At 38.5% G+C, this 18,715-nt stretch overlaps 1 protein-coding gene across 4 annotated transcripts in view; it reads right to left on the bottom strand.

Annotated features, from left to right (window-relative positions):
* LOC104587697 (putative starch synthase 4, chloroplastic/amyloplastic) overlaps positions 1-18,715 on the bottom strand; it is a 32,341-nt gene that overhangs the window by 2,463 nt on the left and 11,163 nt on the right. For all 4 annotated transcript variants that reach the window (XR_016084065.1, XM_010245407.3, XM_010245408.3 and 1 more), the window contains 4 exons: positions 13,329-13,538; positions 10,647-10,772; positions 1,876-2,025; positions 1,583-1,644 (listed from right to left, as the gene is read on the bottom strand). Coding sequence is in view for 3 of the 4 variants with exons in the window: in XM_010245407.3 (XP_010243709.1) it covers positions 1,583-1,644; positions 1,876-2,025; positions 10,647-10,772; positions 13,329-13,538 (548 nt within the window). In the remaining variant the exon portion in view is untranslated. The remainder of the gene's footprint in view (positions 1-1,582; positions 1,645-1,875; positions 2,026-10,646; positions 10,773-13,328; positions 13,539-18,715) is intronic.

The raw sequence follows: 18,715 nt of genomic DNA on the forward strand, positions 1-18,715 counted from the left end.
TGAGGGAAAGTATAGTAGACTACTAAGGTGTTGTTCCTATGATACTGACCTCTCACATTTGAGTTGGAAAGCACTGAAAACAGTGCTTTAAAAAGAATTGCCTTTCTGCTTTTTTCTAATACCCAAATGCAGAGAATATTGCTCTAATACCCAATCTATTTGGTTATTATATTTTTTACATTGAAATATTATATATTTGGATTTTTTTACATAATTATAAATTCTTAAATTAATAATCAATTCATAACAAATAAAATAATTAAATAACTATAAAAATAATGACTTATTAAACAAGTAAATAAATATTTTAATAACTACCTAATTATATAATAAAAAGTTTATCAATAATTAATTATTTGATTTGCATATCAAAATTATTAATTAACAAAATAATAACTACATAATTTCAAATTTCAATCAAAAACGTGTAACGATCATTAAATTATTATTGATTCGTTAATGAATTAATTGCTATAATTTATTAATTAATTATTTAATCAATAAATAAAATTACAATTGCTAATTCCTAACTCAATTAATTAATTAATTCACTAAGTAAAATTCATAATCAAAATAATACAATAATATGAAAATATAATAAATACATAATACATAATAATTTACTCATCATTAAATAATTGATGACTAATTAGATTAGCAACTAATAATTAATTAAACCATAATAACTAGTAGTGAAATTATAAATTAATTACTTATTAAAAATATTTAAATTACCATTGAACTATTAAATATTAAAATAATTTATTATTCAATGAATGACAATTAGTTATGAACTTAACTAATGGCATTAATAATTAACAATGAAATAATAAAACAATAATTAATAATAAAAATTAGTATTTAAACAATCATTAAAATTAATAATTAAATTATTAATTACTTTATTAATAAAAATTATTAAAGTTATTATTTGATTACTAATTAGTATTTTATAATTAAACTAATTAATTAGTTAAAAATTCATAATATAAATAGTAAATGAATAAGTAAATATATTAATAAATAAATAGTTGTTTATTTATTTATTTATTTATTTATTTATTTATTTATTTGTGAATAATTTATTAAATCATGATAATTAATAGCAAATTTATTAATTAGTGAAGTTACTATTTAATTATGAAATAGTAAATTAATTATATTTACAAATGAAATTAAATAATCATTTAATTCAGAGTTAATTAACTAAAATGTTATTATTTAATTAGATGGTTTGGGCACATGGAGAGGAGTTCGGATGGATTCCCCACAAAGTGTGCCCCACATACACATCCAATCGTGCATTGGGAATACCTCCCATACTTGTCATGGGGAGATGTTCCTAGTGCACGGTTGGATGTGCACATCCAACCATCGACAGCACCAGTTATCTATTAGAGCTGAAGGGGCTAGAAGAGCTAGGGACAGGCCAAAAAGGACATGGGTTGAAGTACGGTAAGAAATGATTTTAAAGACCCACAATTGAACAATGGATATGGTGCTGAACAGGACAGGCAGAATGCAGAGAAAAGGCTCAAGTATAAATGTCAAGATCATTTAAAAGAGACACTCTAGAACCAACCTGTCATTTAAACCACCAGTTTGTCTTGTAATGGGCACAGAACCATATCTCATTGCTATCATCTGTATAAAAAAGTAGAAGTTCAAATATATAATAAACTTAAACGAATGAGAACCTTTCTCTATCAAAGCTCTATTCATCTACAGGCATTCATGCACTCATAGGATGATGATGGTTTCGTCATACATCTAACACATTGGTAGTGATGCATCAGAAAGTATTCTCAATAGCTCTGTGCAGTGACACGTGCTATCCTCATTTAAGCAATTTCAATCAACAAAAGGGGATAATACCTGTGTAAGGCCACATGGCTCAAAGATAGATGGGATAATAAACATATCAGATGCTGCATATATGGAATGTGAGAGAGCCTCATCATACTTCAATATCAACCGAATGTGAGGGTGACTCTGGAAATGGTTTGCCATACTCTCAAATTCCCTCTACATAAAATATCATCTACATCAGTAAAAAGAGATTTTCATGACAAGTATGGCACATTAAATGTAGAAAGCACGTTTGAACCTTATCGCATGCTAACAACAACACATGAACAAGAATTACTGTATACACTCTATTAGGAAAGGTTTGGTAATTTCACACCCACTTTTTCTGTATTTCGATGAATCTATGTGCATGTAGAAGGAAGTGCTCTGATCTGAACCGGTATAACATTGCGATTATTCTTCCTGTCAATTTGTGACCCCTAATTTAGTGTTAATTCTAATAAGACACTTGAAATAAAATTTCGCCAAGAGACAATGAGAGTGTTTTCTTGGGTGGTTATGGGTTTGCAAAGTTGGTCTTCAATCAATTGAAGAATAAGACTGGGAAAATCTTAGGCCACTGATAGAAAATTTCATTGAATGGATAATATTGGTTATGATTAAGGTCTTAGCCTTTTATGCCATGAGCTAGTGAAACTGGGTGTCATGAGAGGTACAGGGAAGCTTGACAGAATGTCAGCCAATAATGTGAAGGGCTTACACTTCAGTCCTAAGTGAAATGCCAGCAATAGTTTTTCCTTATCCATGTTTTTCATGAAAGAAAATTGAGCATATGGGAAATATATTTTTAATAGTCAAGCATATAAGATAAATTAGCCCTCATTTATGGTCCAAAATCTCTTATAGTGTTGAAATCATGTGGTCACTGTAAATTCTTCTCTCTCCATGGACACTGCAATAGATCTAGCAGACTATCTTTTAGATCAGCATTGAGATCATGCATTTAACTTCCCTCTCTCTCTCTCTCTCTCAGATCGGTGTTGAAATCATCTGATAGAATACTAGTGCATCATAGACTGACTGGTAGTGAGATCTGTCGAGGACTCAAGCCAACCCATCTCCCGGTTTTGTAGCTTCATTGCAGGTTTTAATGTTTGAGCCTCATCATTTTTTTGGTTCAAATTTAAAAGGGGCAAAGAAACTTTGTACATGGCCAAGGATTGGAGGGAAGAGAGTCAAAGTTCTTTTGAGTATCATTCCATTTGCAGTTTACTGGTGCATTTGGAAAGAAAGAAATGGCCAATGGGTGTATCTTTGAAGAGAAAGAGCATTCAAGAAACAAGGTGGTTGGGAATATATGGCCTCGTATCATAGATTGTTCTCTTGTGCAACCTGAATTCAAATAAGTGAATAGAGAAGATTTGTGACACAATTTTGGGTCAATTTTGGGTCTATATAATGGAGGTACTTGATGAGTCTGGGTTTGTATTCCATCTTTCATCTCTCTCCAATATAGAAATCTTCACATCTTCAAACTTGTTCAACAGCATGATGCATTCTTCCTTCTTCCTTTCAAGAAGGGGTATCAAAAACCTTGGGCACCAGATCAACTGGTCACCTTTTTATTCCTAGCATGGGCCAATAGTGATATTGGGTGGGATCAACCCATATAGCCATGGATAGAGATTGCATGACCTCCCTTACACTCCACTCGTCCTCTCAAAACACTATTCTTGACCCATCCCCCATTTTGAATTAAGATTAGAAATGATTGATGCAACGTACTCTTCAAAACACATAATCATAGGAAGATGATGCCTCTATTGGGTGCAATTCAAACCTAACCACCGAAATTTACTCATTATCACTCTTCTCCACGGAGCTTCACTTTCTCTACCCAATCCAAACCTCTAAATCCATTTACCCAGGCACAAATCTTTGTTAAATGCTCTAATCTTTGTAAACCCCAGCAGCCTAACCCTCCAATTTTTTTGATCCCAATTTCTTGGGTCTCCAAGCCTAACCTCATTTGACAAGGTGAACTTTCTTCCAATTCCCGTCCCCCACCCCAAAGAAAATTTGCAATTTCTCCACTTTCTCCACCATAGAAGATGGGACTTTTAGAAGTTTTTTTTTTTTCTGATAACTTTAGAAGGGATAGATAACGAATCGGTAAACTGCACAAGAAACTTGATTAATGTTGTCCTACCCCCAAGAGACAAATACCTACCACATTGCAATCTTTTATCAATTCTATCCAATATCAGTTGGTCCTTGGGACCCTTGGGATCTTTTGCCATAGAGGTGGGTGTATAGTTTAGTGTTGTACAACTGGTCCTTTTTGTTTGCCTTTCCCTTCCTGCTTATCTTTTCTTTTCCTTTTCTTCCTGTAACATAGAGACCTAATTCAATGGTATTTTCTTATTGGTTCCCAGTACATAAGGAATTACTGGGTGTAGAGCTTAACTTATTTTTTGATAGGTTACACTGCTTTCATGTTAATTTCTTTCTAACAGTAACAGAAACTTTGTATAGTTCCTTTTGGCTGTACATGAGCTATAGTTATCAGCTTTTTGTTTTTGATACAAGTCAAAACTTCGCTATTCTCAACAAAAGAAAAAATAGAGATCAATGATTAAGTCTGTTTGGTTCCAGTTTGGTTAACAATTCACAATAAAGAACGTGATTTTTGGGGATAGCGGTTCCTTTTCAAATAATTCCATTTTGAGGTCTAAACTTTATTAGTTACTAGTTCTATTATTTTTTCTTAAGAAATTTTTCAAGAAGGAATATTTTTTATATATGATGATATATCCTTATTTTTGCTAATTTAACTGAGATGAGGAAAAACCAGTCCCAACTTCAATACACTTCCGAAACCAAAGGAAAGTGACATATAAACAAGTTTTATAGGAACCAACCCTTGATTTTCCCCTTGTTGAAAGATTTAGGTAACTACAAGTTGTAATCTGAAGTGCTATACTCGAAGTAGCAAGAAATAAAAGAGAATGACAGAAAAGAATAGAATGTCGAGCTGTACTAGCCAGTCGACCAGTTCTTTATTTATAGATGAATATAGTACAAGGTACAAGAAATTACTGGGATGCCCCTGATTAGTGATGGGACACCCAGATGACTTAAATCATTAAACAGGATTAGGCCCATTAACACAAGCCCAGTTACAAGATAAGTTAAACATAAGAATGGGCTAATAAGAACTCTTATCAGCCGAACATAACTTTAACATTCTAACACTCCCCCTCAAGCTAAGCATAGATATCAATCATGTTTAGCTTGCCAAGTATGTCCTTGAACTTCGTTGATGCCAGCCCTTTAGTTAATACATCTGCAATCTGCATCTCTGATGGAGTATAAGGCACACAGAGTTCTCCTGAAATAATTCTCTCTCTGACAAAGTGTCGATCAATTTCAATATGTTTTGTCCTGTCATGTTGCACAGGATTGTTGGCAATGTTGATAGCAGCTTTATTATCACAGTACAGCTTGAGAGGACTATCTGTCTTGATACCAAGCTCATTAAGGAGAGTCCTGAGCCATAAGAGTTCAGCAACCCCGTGTGCCATAGCTCGGTATTCTGCTTCTGCACTTGATCTAGCCACAACATTCTGCTTCTTACTGCGCCATGTGACTAGGTTTCCTCCCAAGAATGTACAGTAACCTGAGGTTGATTTTCTGTCTCCAACAGACCCAGCCCAATCAGCATCAGTGTAGGCTTCAATTTCAAGTCTGCTGTTTTTTCTGAATAAAATTCCTTTCCCTGGGCAAGTCTTCAAGTATCTGAGGATTCTTTCCACTGCTCTCATATGAGGGGTCTTTGGTGAGTGCATGAATTGACTGACAACATGTACTGCATAAGCAATGTCTGGCCGAGTAAGGGATAAGTATATCAGTTTTCCTACCAACTTTTGGTACCTTTCCTTATCACAGTATTCCTCACCCATTGATTCTTGTAATCCATGGCTTGGTTCTATTGGAGTGTCTGCTGGCCTGCACCCCATCATGCCTGTTTCCTCTAGGAGATCTAGCACATACTTTCTTTGACATATGTAGATTCCTTCTCTTGATCTAGCAACTTCAATTCCAAGAAAGTATCTCAGATTTCCCTGGTCTTTGATCTCAAATTCTGAAGCTAAGAACTCCTTCAGCCTCTTCATCTCTCTCACATCATTTCCAGTAATCACCATATCATCCACATACACAATGAGTGTTGTAAGTTTGTCATCCTGTCTCCTTGTAAACAATGTATGATCTGCACTGCTCTGAGTGTACCCTACTTTCTTCATGGCCAAACAAAGTCTCTCAAACCATGCCCGGGGAGATTGCTTCAAACCATATAATGCTTTCCTTAGTTTACATACCTTATTTCCAACATCATATCCAGGTGGGGGTTCCATGAACACTTCTTCATGAAGATCACCATTTAGGAAGGCATTCTTCACATCCAGCTGATGAAGTTCCCAAGAGAATTTTGCTGCTAGTGACAATAGAACCCTGATTGTGTTGAGCTTTGCTACTGGGGCAAAGGTTTCCTTGTAGTCAATTCCTTCCTTTTGTGTAAACCCCTTTGCCACGAGTCTGGCCTTGTACCTCTCAACTGACCCATCTTCCCTGTGCTTTACTGTGAATACCCACTTGCACCCAACAGTGCCTTTCCCTTCTGGCAGGTCCACCAATTCCCATGTCCTTGCTTTCATTAGGGCTTTCATCTCCTCATTCATGGCTTCTTTCCACCTTGGATCAGATGCCGCCTCTGAATACCTGGAAGGGACACATACAGAGGAAAGAGCAGACACAAAGGAATGATAGGCAGGGGATAAGTGTGAGTAAAAAACATAATCGGCTATGGGATGCCGAGTGGTACAAGAACGAACAGGCTTACGGAGAGCAATAGGAAGATCCAAATCTGAATTGAGTGAATCAGAATTACCTTGGATTGCAGAGACAGATTAATCTGAGTTCAACTGGTTGCAATCATGAGGTTGAGGGGCCTTCTTCCTTCTACTGTATGTAAGTATCTCTTTCTCTTGTTTACTGGAACCTTCAGAAGTATCAGCCGAATCTGGAGAAGCAACTGGCACAGTGGAAGTCTCACTAGGTTGACCCGGAATGTTATAGCTAGTAGTAGTGGAAGGTGCTGAAATGGGAACAAAAAAGAAGGGAGAATGAGAATCCTCTTCCAACCCACTACTCTCCCCCTGAAGAGGATTCTGAGAAGACCCGAAATAGGATTGAGACTCAAAAAAGGCTACATCCCTGGTGACATATTTTTTCTTGGAGACAGGATCATAACACTTATACCCCTTCTGCGTAGGAGAGTACCCCAAAAATATTCCCTTTGTAGCCTTAGGATCCAGCTTGGTCTTCTTTGGATCTTTCACATGTATGAAGCATGTACAACCAAAAACCCGCGGGGGAAGAGGAAATTCTGGAAGAGTGGGACACAAAACAGAGAAAGGGGTCTTCATACCCAATACCTTAGATTGCATCCGATTTATCAGGTATGATGCAGTGAGAACAGCTTGAGACCAATATTGCTTGGGCACATTGTGCTGGAAAAGAAGGGCTCGAGCTGTCTCCAATAGATGTCTGTTCTTGCGCTCAGCAACCCCATTTTGCTGAGGGGTGTAAGCACACGATGATTGATGTAACATGCCTGCATCTTCCATGAATGAGTTCAGGGATCTTTCAAAGTATTCAGCTGCATTGTCTGAACGGAATTGCTTGATCTTTCTATCAAATTGTGTTTCAACCATCTTGCAAAACATCATAGTTATCCGGGGAACTTCTTCACGTCCTTTCAACAGATAAATCCAAGTGCACCGAGAATAATGGTCAATAAAACTAATGAAGTAACGGAAGCCATCAATGGAAACAATGGGTGAAGGACCCCAAACATCAGAATGAACCAAGTCAAAAGGGGCTTGAATTTCATTACTAGAAATTGGATACATTGATCTACATTGTTTTGACATTTGACACACATCACAAATTAAACTCTGACTCGAAATGCCCTTACATAATTCGGGAAACAACATTGCTAAGGAAGAAAAGGACAAATGACCTAGCCTAGCATGCCACAAGTGCAGCCTAGCTATTGACTCCACACTCTCCAGACTAGTAGTAGAAGCTTGCATGGCTGAGCTGACATCTTCATCAAAGTAGTAGAGGCCCCCATACTCATGACCACTCCCAATCGTTTTCCTCGTCAATCTGTCCTGGAAGACACAATGGGAAGGAAAGAAAGTTATACTGCAGTTCAAGTTTTTTGTAAGCTTTGAAACAGACAACAGATTTGAGGTAAGACTAGGAACATGTAGGACTGATTTAAGAGAGAGATCCTTGCTTAGGTCAACCACCCCCTTTCCAGAGATGGTGGAGAGGGACCCATCAGCTACTCTCATCTTATCCTGGCCAGACAACAAATGATATGTGGAGAATAAGGAGGACATATGTGTCATATGGTCAGTGGCTCCGGAATCAATCACCCAAGAGGTAGAATTAATGGAACTAGATGCACTAAATGCAGAGGCTGTACCTGATTTGGCAAGAGAGGTGGAAGCTAAAGAATTGTTCTTCAAACGGGCTAATGCCCAACTGAGAACCTCTACCTCACTAGCTGTGAAGCCCAAAGTACTTGGTCCAGAGGAGTCGGTAGCCTGCCTTGCGGTGGAAGATGACACTGTCTGAATACTCTGTGAGTTGTCACTACTGTTGTTGGTGGCAAGATTCCCACTTGCTGTGTGGCCCTTCTGTTGCCTTTTGTCCTTTCTCAGAGCAACTGGCTTCAGATGAGGGTACAGGACCCAACATTTCTCCTTTGTGTGTTTCTCACCACCACAATGTGTACACTTGAGGGACTTCTTGTCTGAAAATCTATTCCCCTTAGTGGAGACTAAGGTTGAATGTTCTCCAGGTTGTTCTGTTGACTGTGTCTGGGAGTCAACTTGCATCTCCTTTCTCCTTACTTCTTCATTCCTCACCAGGTAGTAGACATGGTGAAGCTCAGGTAATTCATCTCTCCCTAGAATCTGTGACCTTATACCTTCATATACAGGGTCAAGACCCGCCAGAAACTTGAAGACTCTGCCCTCCTCAATCTGCTTATCATGCCTCTCCTTATCATTAGCATTTTCCCAATCCAAAATCAAATGGTGGTCAAGCTCTTCCCAGAGGCCTTCCAGTGTTGCAAAGTAGGTTGCCATGGACATGTCTCCTTGCCTTAGGGCTGCAATGTCTTGGTTCAGCCTGTAAATTCTAGCATTGTTCTTTTTCTGGCCATATGTCTTAGATACTTTCTCCCAAATTTTAGCAGCTGTGGGGAAGTGATGAACAGTTCTGGCCACTCTAGGAGTCATAGAGGCCAGCAACCAAGACATGACTGTGGCATTTTCCTTACGCCACACGGTGTATTCAGGACTGCCAATTTCTGGTTGTTTCTTGTCTCCATCTAAATAGCCTGTGAGGTCACGAGAGGTAATGAACAGCATTGCTGAGACAGACCACTCTCTGAAGTTATACTCATCTAGCAGCACACTTGTAATCTGCAAGCTGTGCAGATTAGGGTTTTCCAGGTTTGAGGACCTTGTAACAGGTCTGTTATCTCTAGAGGAAACTTCACCGGATAGTGAGGACATCTTGACTTCAGTCCAGGAGTTGTTCACAGTGCTGTAGTTGATTCTGTTTAGGACTGGCCGAAGTGGTTACAGTGTTCACCGTGCTGGTAGAAGTGTTCACAGTTCGGGTACTGAACCAGTTCAGTACTGATAACCGAAGTAGCAAGTACAGGGCTGCTAACTGAACCAGTTCACAGTGCTAGTAACTGAAGTTACTTCAGTTAGGGCTTGTTGTGCAACTTGAAGTAACTGTACAGTGCAGTAACTGAAGTTCACAAAGTAGGACTGATAACCAACCTGAAGAGAATCTGTAACTGAAGTTACCACAGTTCTGCCCAAGTCTTGCTGAGGCACGAAGCTGCAACTGTAGAGAAGGCTAAGTCTTTACCACTTGTTCTGCGCAAGTCTTGCTGGAGCACGAAGCTGCAACTGTAGAGGAAGCTCTCCCTCTTTCGGCTAGTGCTAGGACTGCTGAAATCAGTCCTCAACTAGGTCTGTCCTATACAGACCTCTCTTAGTAGCCCAATAGCTACTCTTTGCTGGAGATAATCTAGTAGGACATCTACTTCTGGGTCTTACTTCTCTTGAGTCCTACAACCAAGAGAAACCCTAGGTTCGAACTTGCTTTACTCTCTTACACTCCTAGGTCTTCATTGCAACAACCCAGAAAAGGAAGAGAGAAGATGAAAAGACAGCAAGAGAAGAGAGTGCGCCGGTTGAAACCAGGAAGGAGCTAATGCTCTGATACCATGTAATCTGAAGTGCTATACTCGAAGTAGCAAGAAAGAAAAGAGAATGACAGAAAAGAATAGAATGTCGAGCTGTACTAGCCAGTCGACCAGTTCTTTATTTATAGATGAATATAGTGCAAGGTACAAGAAATTACTGGGATGCCCCTGATTAGTGATGGGACACCCAGATGACTTAAATCATTAAACAGGATTAGGCCCATTAACACAAGCCCAGTTACAAGATAAGTTAAACATAAGAATGGGCTAATAAGAACTCTTATCAGCCGAACATAACTTTAACATTCTAACGTCAAAGAATTAAAAAGAAAGAATTCAGATATAATTTTCATAAAATTTTCCATGAAATTATTAAATTATTTTTCACCTAAGTCTTGATGGAACACTGTCAACTGCATTTATCCATAAGCATCCAAACATGAGTGCTAAAGTTTTGGGCATAGAAAAACATTACTTGAATTTGTGAGACAGGGCTGGAACCCAGAAGTATGAACTGGCCTCCAAGTTCCAATGTCCGATGTATAGCATGTCTAATAAGATTCACACCCTTTTGTGGAACCAGTCTTGTTATGCAACTAACCTATTTCAGAGAAGACCAAAGAGTTTTAAGTTAGATAATGAGAAAAAATAGCTTCATACCACCAATTAAAGGCTATCATTAATTAGACTGAATTCATTTGCAAGTGGCTTTCCTTATCACAGATTCACAATTAGGGTGGTTACGAGATAGATTACACTTCAAATAGTTAATTTCCAGTCTTGATATTCATGAATGAAACAGTACATACCTGGAGTAAAAAAGATCCCACAATCCACAATCCACAATCCAAAAAAGGAAGGCACACACCTCCAAAAACAGGCTATTCACAGCATTCGGCTGTTACCAAATGTACCATAGCCATAGGTATGGTACCTCTTCTTGGTACAATGGCCAAGAGAGAGGAGAAAAAAATGTTTACACCAGGATGATTTGAGTTTTTTTTTTTTTTTCCTTTTCCAGTGAAAAAAGTAGGTTCCAAGTGAAAGAATCACAATATGAAAGTTTTTGAGCCCAGAAGTGTTCTGAAACCATGTAATACAAGAAGAAAAAAGAGAAAAGAAGGAAGAGAGAAGAGAGAAGAAGAGAGGAAGGGAAGAGGAGAAAGAAATTGAGAAAGACACCCAAAAATCTAGCTGGTAGCGTCCAGTCTTCTATTTATATTATGGTGACAGCTCATAATAAGAATAAAAGAATAAAAAGACAAAAAAAAAACCCACGACAATGTACTAACAGATTTACAACATAACCTATTCAGACTTCATTGCACATGCCCAGGTCATAAACTTCAGTATCATCTATAAAACTTGTCCCACAACACAGAACAGACTTTTACCAATCACCACAACTCAAACAAATGATGTAAAGGACTGCCACATAGCAATCATCATATACTCCAGGTATAAAATGTCAACACTCTTGTCTGAATAGAGAGAAGAACAAGAATAATCTTAGAGGTGTGTCAAGAATGAATGACCCCCACCTCAAAGAGTCTCTTATATATTAAAAGATATGTACAATTACAAGAATGCCCATATAGGGCTGAAAGAGAAAAGAAGAATAAGAAGTATAAGTAATGTACAACAAGGACTATACTAATAAGATACATCAAGTTATAGAGTCTCCACATAAAATAGATCATACAATCTGAAAGAAAACTCAGAACTGACGCAAAATCCCTGCTACACAGTTCTAATCACCAAAAAAAAAAAGTCCTTTACCGCATGTCTCAGCACAGGAACATCAATTCTTTATCAATAGAATTAAAGTCAGCATACACCACTGGCACATAACCAACTTCATGATCCAAAACTGTCACAGAGAAAGCACACCGATGCCTTATCTCTTCATTCCAATCACTCGGTCACCCAAAAATTTGATTTCCTTGGTGCTATGACCAAGGGAAAAGGAAAAAGAATGAAAACAATGGTCTGAAAATCAGTCCAAGTCTTCTCTATGCAGTCACCACCCAGAAAATAAAATTTAAGAGAGAAAAGAGAAAAAAATATTTATGGATTATTGTATCTGCTCTGATACCATGAAAAACACGGGAATCAGATTTGTATTAGCAGAAAAGTCAGAGAAGAGGAGAGAGAGAGAGAGAGAGAGAGAGAGAGAGGAGAAAAGATAAGACAATATGTAGAGAATGTCAGAGTAAATTCACATGGAAGAGAAGAATGAGAGAGAACTGAATGGGTGTGTCTCAACTGACCACCCACACCCAGAAATTGATATGCTCCCAAGATACAAAAATAACAAAAGACAAAATTAACCCTCTTTGTCTCTAGACTCCCCCTCATACTGATGCCAGGGAATGAGCATCAGTTTGTCCATGAGAAAAATGTTCAATGCTCTTGTACAAAACATCAGCTGTTACAGGGGTATGTTCATTTTTTATACTTTCAACTCTTCAAGCCCTTTCTATGAACCAAATAATATAAATATACATCAGCTGTTACAGGGGTATGTTCATGTACAGAACATCCTGTACCACAGAGGTGGGGGATTGGAAAACATCTCTACCAGTGAAATAAGTAATATCAACCATCAACCAATTTCGATATTTAAAATCAGGGTCAGATTGACAGCTATGTCTGAGAAGAAAGCATTCATACTCACTGTGTTCATACTTTTATGGGACTGCTCATGGAATTAGGATCTTCCCAATGCCATTTGGCCTGCTGTATTCAACCTACAACACCTTCTGGAGGGAGAAGAATATATGAATGAACTAATTTTCCACTCAATTCTATCCTTGAAAGGTACATCCATGTCCCTTTTATCAAAGGGTAAAGGTAAGATACATTGACAGCTATCAAAACTACATCTAGACTTTCTCTCTCACCATGAGTGCAGTGTCTCATGCACAACTCCCCAGTCCCCTCCAGTTGGTATAGCTTATCAGTCATGACCACTGGATAATTATATCATTTCATCAAATCCAAATCTCCTCCAGAGGGCTCAAATCATCCAAGATCAATTGATCTCATGTATATGACAAATCTCCTTTTACACGACAGCAATGCAGTGCAGCAAGATTTCTGTATTGAAGATCATGAGGTTATTTTTTGGAATTCTAATAAGAGAATAGAAATTTACCAGCGGTTGCTTGGCATTGTCACTCAAGAGGCCTAGCTGCTTTCTTATAGCTATTTTATTTTCTAGTTTCCCTTGAAGATCATCAACATTATACTGTGCTTTTAGAAAACCATCAGTTGCAGGATTCCAAACATCGGTATCAATTCCATTAAGAATTCCAACAAACTTTTTGGAGTGAGAGTTTAGTGTAGTTTGGAGCCCCCTTCCTCCCTGCAAAACACCACAACTTGGTTACAAACTGGAAAAAAAAAGGGAATCATGCACTTATACCAAGGGATAATATTTCACCAGTGTAATTGAACTGATGCACGAAAAATATCACAAAGATTATCATCATTGTAATGACCTAAACCAAACTACTTGAGGATACTAGGAAACTTGTTCCTCTAGTGATTGCGAAAATGGTAAATGAAAATAAACTACTTAATATAGAGAATAATCCTTCAAATGCAATTAAAAAGAACAAATAGCATTATGATATTAAGTCATTGTCTGTACTTTTGTTTCTTTGGTAAACATCATTGACAGTACATTTATGTTGAGTAACACCATGTAAGAAGCTTAGATATAAGAATGCTTCGTGCCTATTTAAGACCAAGTAAATTTCTCGGTCTCTATGAAACTACCCCTTTTCATTCTTTGTTTCTTTTTGTTATGCATAACAAAAAATTTTACATGAGAGAGGGAGAGAGGAGAGGAAGCAAGGACTATAAGAGAATCCACATAGAAAAGAAGCTGTTAGAAGCTAGTTCTTATTCTATTTGTTAACAGGTTTACGCGGCAAGGGCATAGAGGTTTTTTCTTTCTTTCTTTCCTTTTTTTTTTTTGAGAGAGAGAGAGAAGGTGAAGTAATGGTTTGTATTAGTATACTGTAAGCACAGAATACAAGTGTATTGAAAGATCAAACATGTACAGCCAGGAAATATACATTAGAATTCACAAAATGATCCCCAAATAACACCGAAGGCAGGGCTCAAGAAGCTGATCAGCTTATCTGATTAGCCAAAAAGGATGCTGTTATCAAAATACTGATCGTGAGGAATTCTTCTAAAGAGGTCAGTGTCTGAAAGCCCAGAATGACCAGAATGGATTGAAGCCACAACCTGTTGCACCACCTTGTCCAGAGCCTAGCTCTCCTTCTCAAGAATCCTTCTATTTCTCTCCTTCCACAGTCCCCAGCAAATGGCATGGGGGACTGTACTCCACAAAAGCTTTCCTTTTTTATTTAAACCCAGCAGTTTCCAGGACTTCAGAGATCTAACAAACAACCTTGGTTGGCATCACCTTACATTTAGCAGCTCACAGACATGATTAAATAAGAAACTTGCTACTTGACAGTGCAAGAAAAGATGATCTGAGGATTCTGCTTCCTGACCACACATCACACAAGCCAAAGAATTCAAAGGCATACCCCTTCTTGAAGTACCTTTGATCAGCACTTACCATTTACAGCTGTCCACATTAAGAAATTTATCTTAGAAGGGATATGAGAGACCCAAACCTCCTTCCAAGGAAAATCCAAGGGGGGTGAGTGAACCAAATTCTTATAGAAGGATTTGACAGAAAAGTTTCTGTCTTTGGACCATCTCCACAATCTTCCATCCTTCTGAGTCTGATCAGGTAAATGGGCCTGAATGAGTTGGAGAAGGCTTACCAGATCAGAAATCTCCCAATCATTAAGTTGCCACCTAAAGTTGGGCTCCAAACTCCCACAGTTCCAATCTCAGTCTATCTGATCTGCAACCAGAGCATCTCTGTTTTCTGCTAACAAAAATAGGGAAGGGAATTCATCCATCAAAGCACTATTGCTACACCAGGGGTCAATCCAGAACCGAGTTCTTCTACCATCCCCTACCATTAACTTAATTCCCTAGGTGAAGCTTGAAAAGGATTTCTCTATTCCTTTCCACACTGAACAACCAAACGAAGAAGAGATAATACCTGGGTCCTAGCCATTACTATTCAAACCAAACTTCTCTTCAATTAACTGCCTCCATAAGCTAAGAAGATGAGCATTAAATAGCCAATACCACCTCCATAGCAGGGCTGTATTCATCTTCCTCAAGCTTCTCACGCCCAGTCCACCTGCTGCAATGGGTTTATAGACAATCCCCCACCTCACTTGATGGACTTTCTGATCACCTCTCTTACCAACCACAAGAAATTCCTCTGCAATCTCTCTTAACTTAGCTGCTACTTCAGCTGGAATAGGGAAAAATATAAAGAAATAGGTAGGGTGGTTTGCTAAGGAGCTTTTCAGAAGAGTTAGCTTTGCACCTTTGAAAAGATATTTGGCCTTCCAAGTGGATTTAGAGGTACATTTGGCCCCATTGGATCCCAAATGGATTTAGAGGTACATTTGACCAAGTAAATTTCTCTAGCCTTTCCACCATTGGATGGATCCCAAATGGATTTAGAGGTACATTTGGCCCCTATTGGGAGGCCTAGAAAGTTAAAGGGGATTTTCCCCATTTTACAGCCCAATTCAGAGGCAAGGGAGTAGATATTCTGAACTTCACCAACCAGGAAAATTTCACTCTTCTGGAAATTGACCTGCAGACCTGAAACCAAGGTTCAAAATATCAATACGCAGTATCGATAGATTTTTTTGTTTTTTTTAGTTTTTTTTTTCGAATCTGGTTTAGAGGGGCCGGTATAAGGTCCGTCCACCCTCTGAACCAATCAAGACCCCGAAACACCCCCTGTAGGGGCGTATCAGGAAGCCCCCGATACGATACGTATCAATCAATATGGCCTGATACGTATTGATACTTTGAACCTTGCCTGAAACCACTTTGAACCAAGCAAGAATCAGCCTAAGATAGAACAGCTGCTCTCTCTCAGCTTGAAAAAAGAATAAAGTATCGTCTGCATAATGAAGTAATGCCACCTCTGTACCCCGTGGCAGACCTTGAAGCCTTCCAAGGCCCTGTTGGTCATCCTAGTTAGAACTTCCACTACGCAAATGAATAGAAAAGGGGAGAGAGGATCTCCCTGTCTAAGACCCCTGGAACTCTTGAAAAAACCAGTAGATTTCCCATTAAATAGGATAGAAAACTTGGTTGTTGTGATGCAAACCTTAGCGCAATTCCTCCATTTCTGGCCAAAATTCATTCTCTGGAGAACTTTGTCAAGGAAGGCCCAATTTACACGATCATAAGCCTTCTCAAGGTCCATCTTGCACACCACCCCTGGACTACCCTCCCTAAGCTTGGAGTCCACTAATTCGTTAGCTATCAAAACCCCTTAGAGCATTAGTCTCTCGGGTATAAAAGCACCCTGGTTAGCAGAAATAATACTTGAGAGGAACTTCTTCATTCTATTTGCAAGGGTCAAGGGTCTTGGCCAAAATCTTATAAAAGCTGTAAGTATCATTCTAAGATTTGGATGGGGTTGCACACTTTTGGGATCAAAGAAATGTAAGTATCATTCAGACTCCGGTCCAGGGAAGCTCTTTCATGGAAGTCTAGCATCACCTTCATAACATCTTCAGAAACGCCCAACATTTCTTAAAGAATAGGATAGTGAAACCACCGTGGCCAGGGGTTTTCTCCCATTCCAGCCCCTCTATTACCTCCCACACTTCCCTTTCTGAAAATGACTTCTCTAGATTGAGATATACTTTTATAGTTAATGCATTTTTATTTTTCTTTTGAAGTATAGTGACTTGGTAATTGAAATCATATCAATGTAGAAAGCCAGTTATCCAATCACCAATTCCCTACTGGTTTTTTTAGGAAAATATTTTTAAAAAATTATGCTGATTTTAATGAAATATTGAAATACTGCTGACATATCAGCAAAATATAGGGGATATTTGAAAAGAAAAAGATTCCCGGTAGATTCCGTATCTCCACCTAGCAAATGGGGATATTTTGGGGTGCCGTACTTTATTTAGCTAACTTAGCAGCCATATCATGGTTGGATAGTACAAATGAGCAAATGGGGATATTTTGGGGTACCATACTTTATTTAGCTAACTTAGCAGCCATATCATGGTTGGATAGTACAAAAGCTAGTATGCTGGACTGTTTGGGAGGAGAGGAACTCACGGGTATTCTCAGAAAAGGAGAGAACCTCGGAAGTAATATTGGAGGTAATCCATATTAGGGTGATACATTGGCTGAAAACTTTGGCCTTGTTTGCAGACTTCTCAGTAGATGAGATGGTAAAAAACTGGAAGGAAATTGCAGAATTAGCCTCAGCTAAGAAGGCATCATTCTCTTGCTGGAGTCCCCCATCTAATGGCTTTCTTAAACTAAATTTCGATGGCAGCAGTATGGGTAATCCAGGTCCATCTGGAATAGGGGGAGCAATAAGAGATGAACATGGAAATCTGTTAGCTATGTTTTCAGGACCAATTGGGGAAGGAGACTCCTTGAGGGCTGAGATTCTTGCAGCTCTTGAAGGGGTTCGAAGAGCCAAGGAGATGCAAATTAGAAAGCTGATTATTGAAGGAGATTCTGAAGTGGTGGTGAACTGGTTAAAAAAAGATAACTCAAGGATGTGGAAGTACAGCAATGAAAAACGAAAATTTAAGTGGCTGGCTAAGGATGTTGAAATTCAGTACAAATGGGTTAAGAGAAGTGAAAACTCACTGGCAGATGGTTTAGCTAGGCAAGGGGTTAATAGAACCTCTTTGTTTTGGGCTTTATTGTAATTGTATTTGATGCTCACAGACTGTTATAGGGAGATAAGATTGTTTAGCCCCCTTGCTTTGTAATTCTTCTTAATTTTAATGAATACATTTCACAGTTATTGATCAAAAAAAAAATAGTACAAAAGGTGGTAGGCAACCCCAACCCAAGGAAAGGGGAGTTTTAGTATGTGGGCCCATAAAGATAAAAGTTACACACTGGGTAAAAACACCTGAACTCTTCCAAAGCTTCTCAGTAACTGATATATTAAGGGCATGGAAAGAAGTGGCATACTCCTCTAAGAAGAAAGAAAGAAAGGTGATGGAATGGAAGCCCCCAGCTCCTATAAAATCAAGCTGAATTTTGATGGGAGTTCTATAGGAAACCCGAGACTGGTAGGCAATTGTGGTGTTTTTAGAGGCTCCTCAAGAAAAGTGTTGGTAATGTATTCAGGACCTTTAGGGGTAGGTGAAACAATAAAGGCTGATCTATTAGCACTGCTTCAAGGGGCTAAAACTGGCCAAACAAACAGATTTTAAAAGCTTGGAGGTTGAAGGGGACTCAAAACTGGTGATATCATGGACCAACACCAAGGGTAATGCTCCTTGGATTTATAGACATTCCCCAAGGGAGATTGAAAGCATAGCATGAGAACTCAATGCTTCTTTCGCATGGATCAGAAGGACTGCAAATGGAATGGCCGATTCACTAGCCAAACAGGGAGTTTACAGGCAGCAGTTTTTTGGGGCT

Source organism: Nelumbo nucifera, chromosome 3 (genome assembly GCF_055504915.1).
Source record: "Nelumbo nucifera cultivar China Antique chromosome 3, China Antique-T2T, whole genome shotgun sequence".
In the NCBI taxonomy this organism is placed as follows: Eukaryota; Viridiplantae; Streptophyta; class Magnoliopsida; order Proteales; family Nelumbonaceae; genus Nelumbo; species Nelumbo nucifera.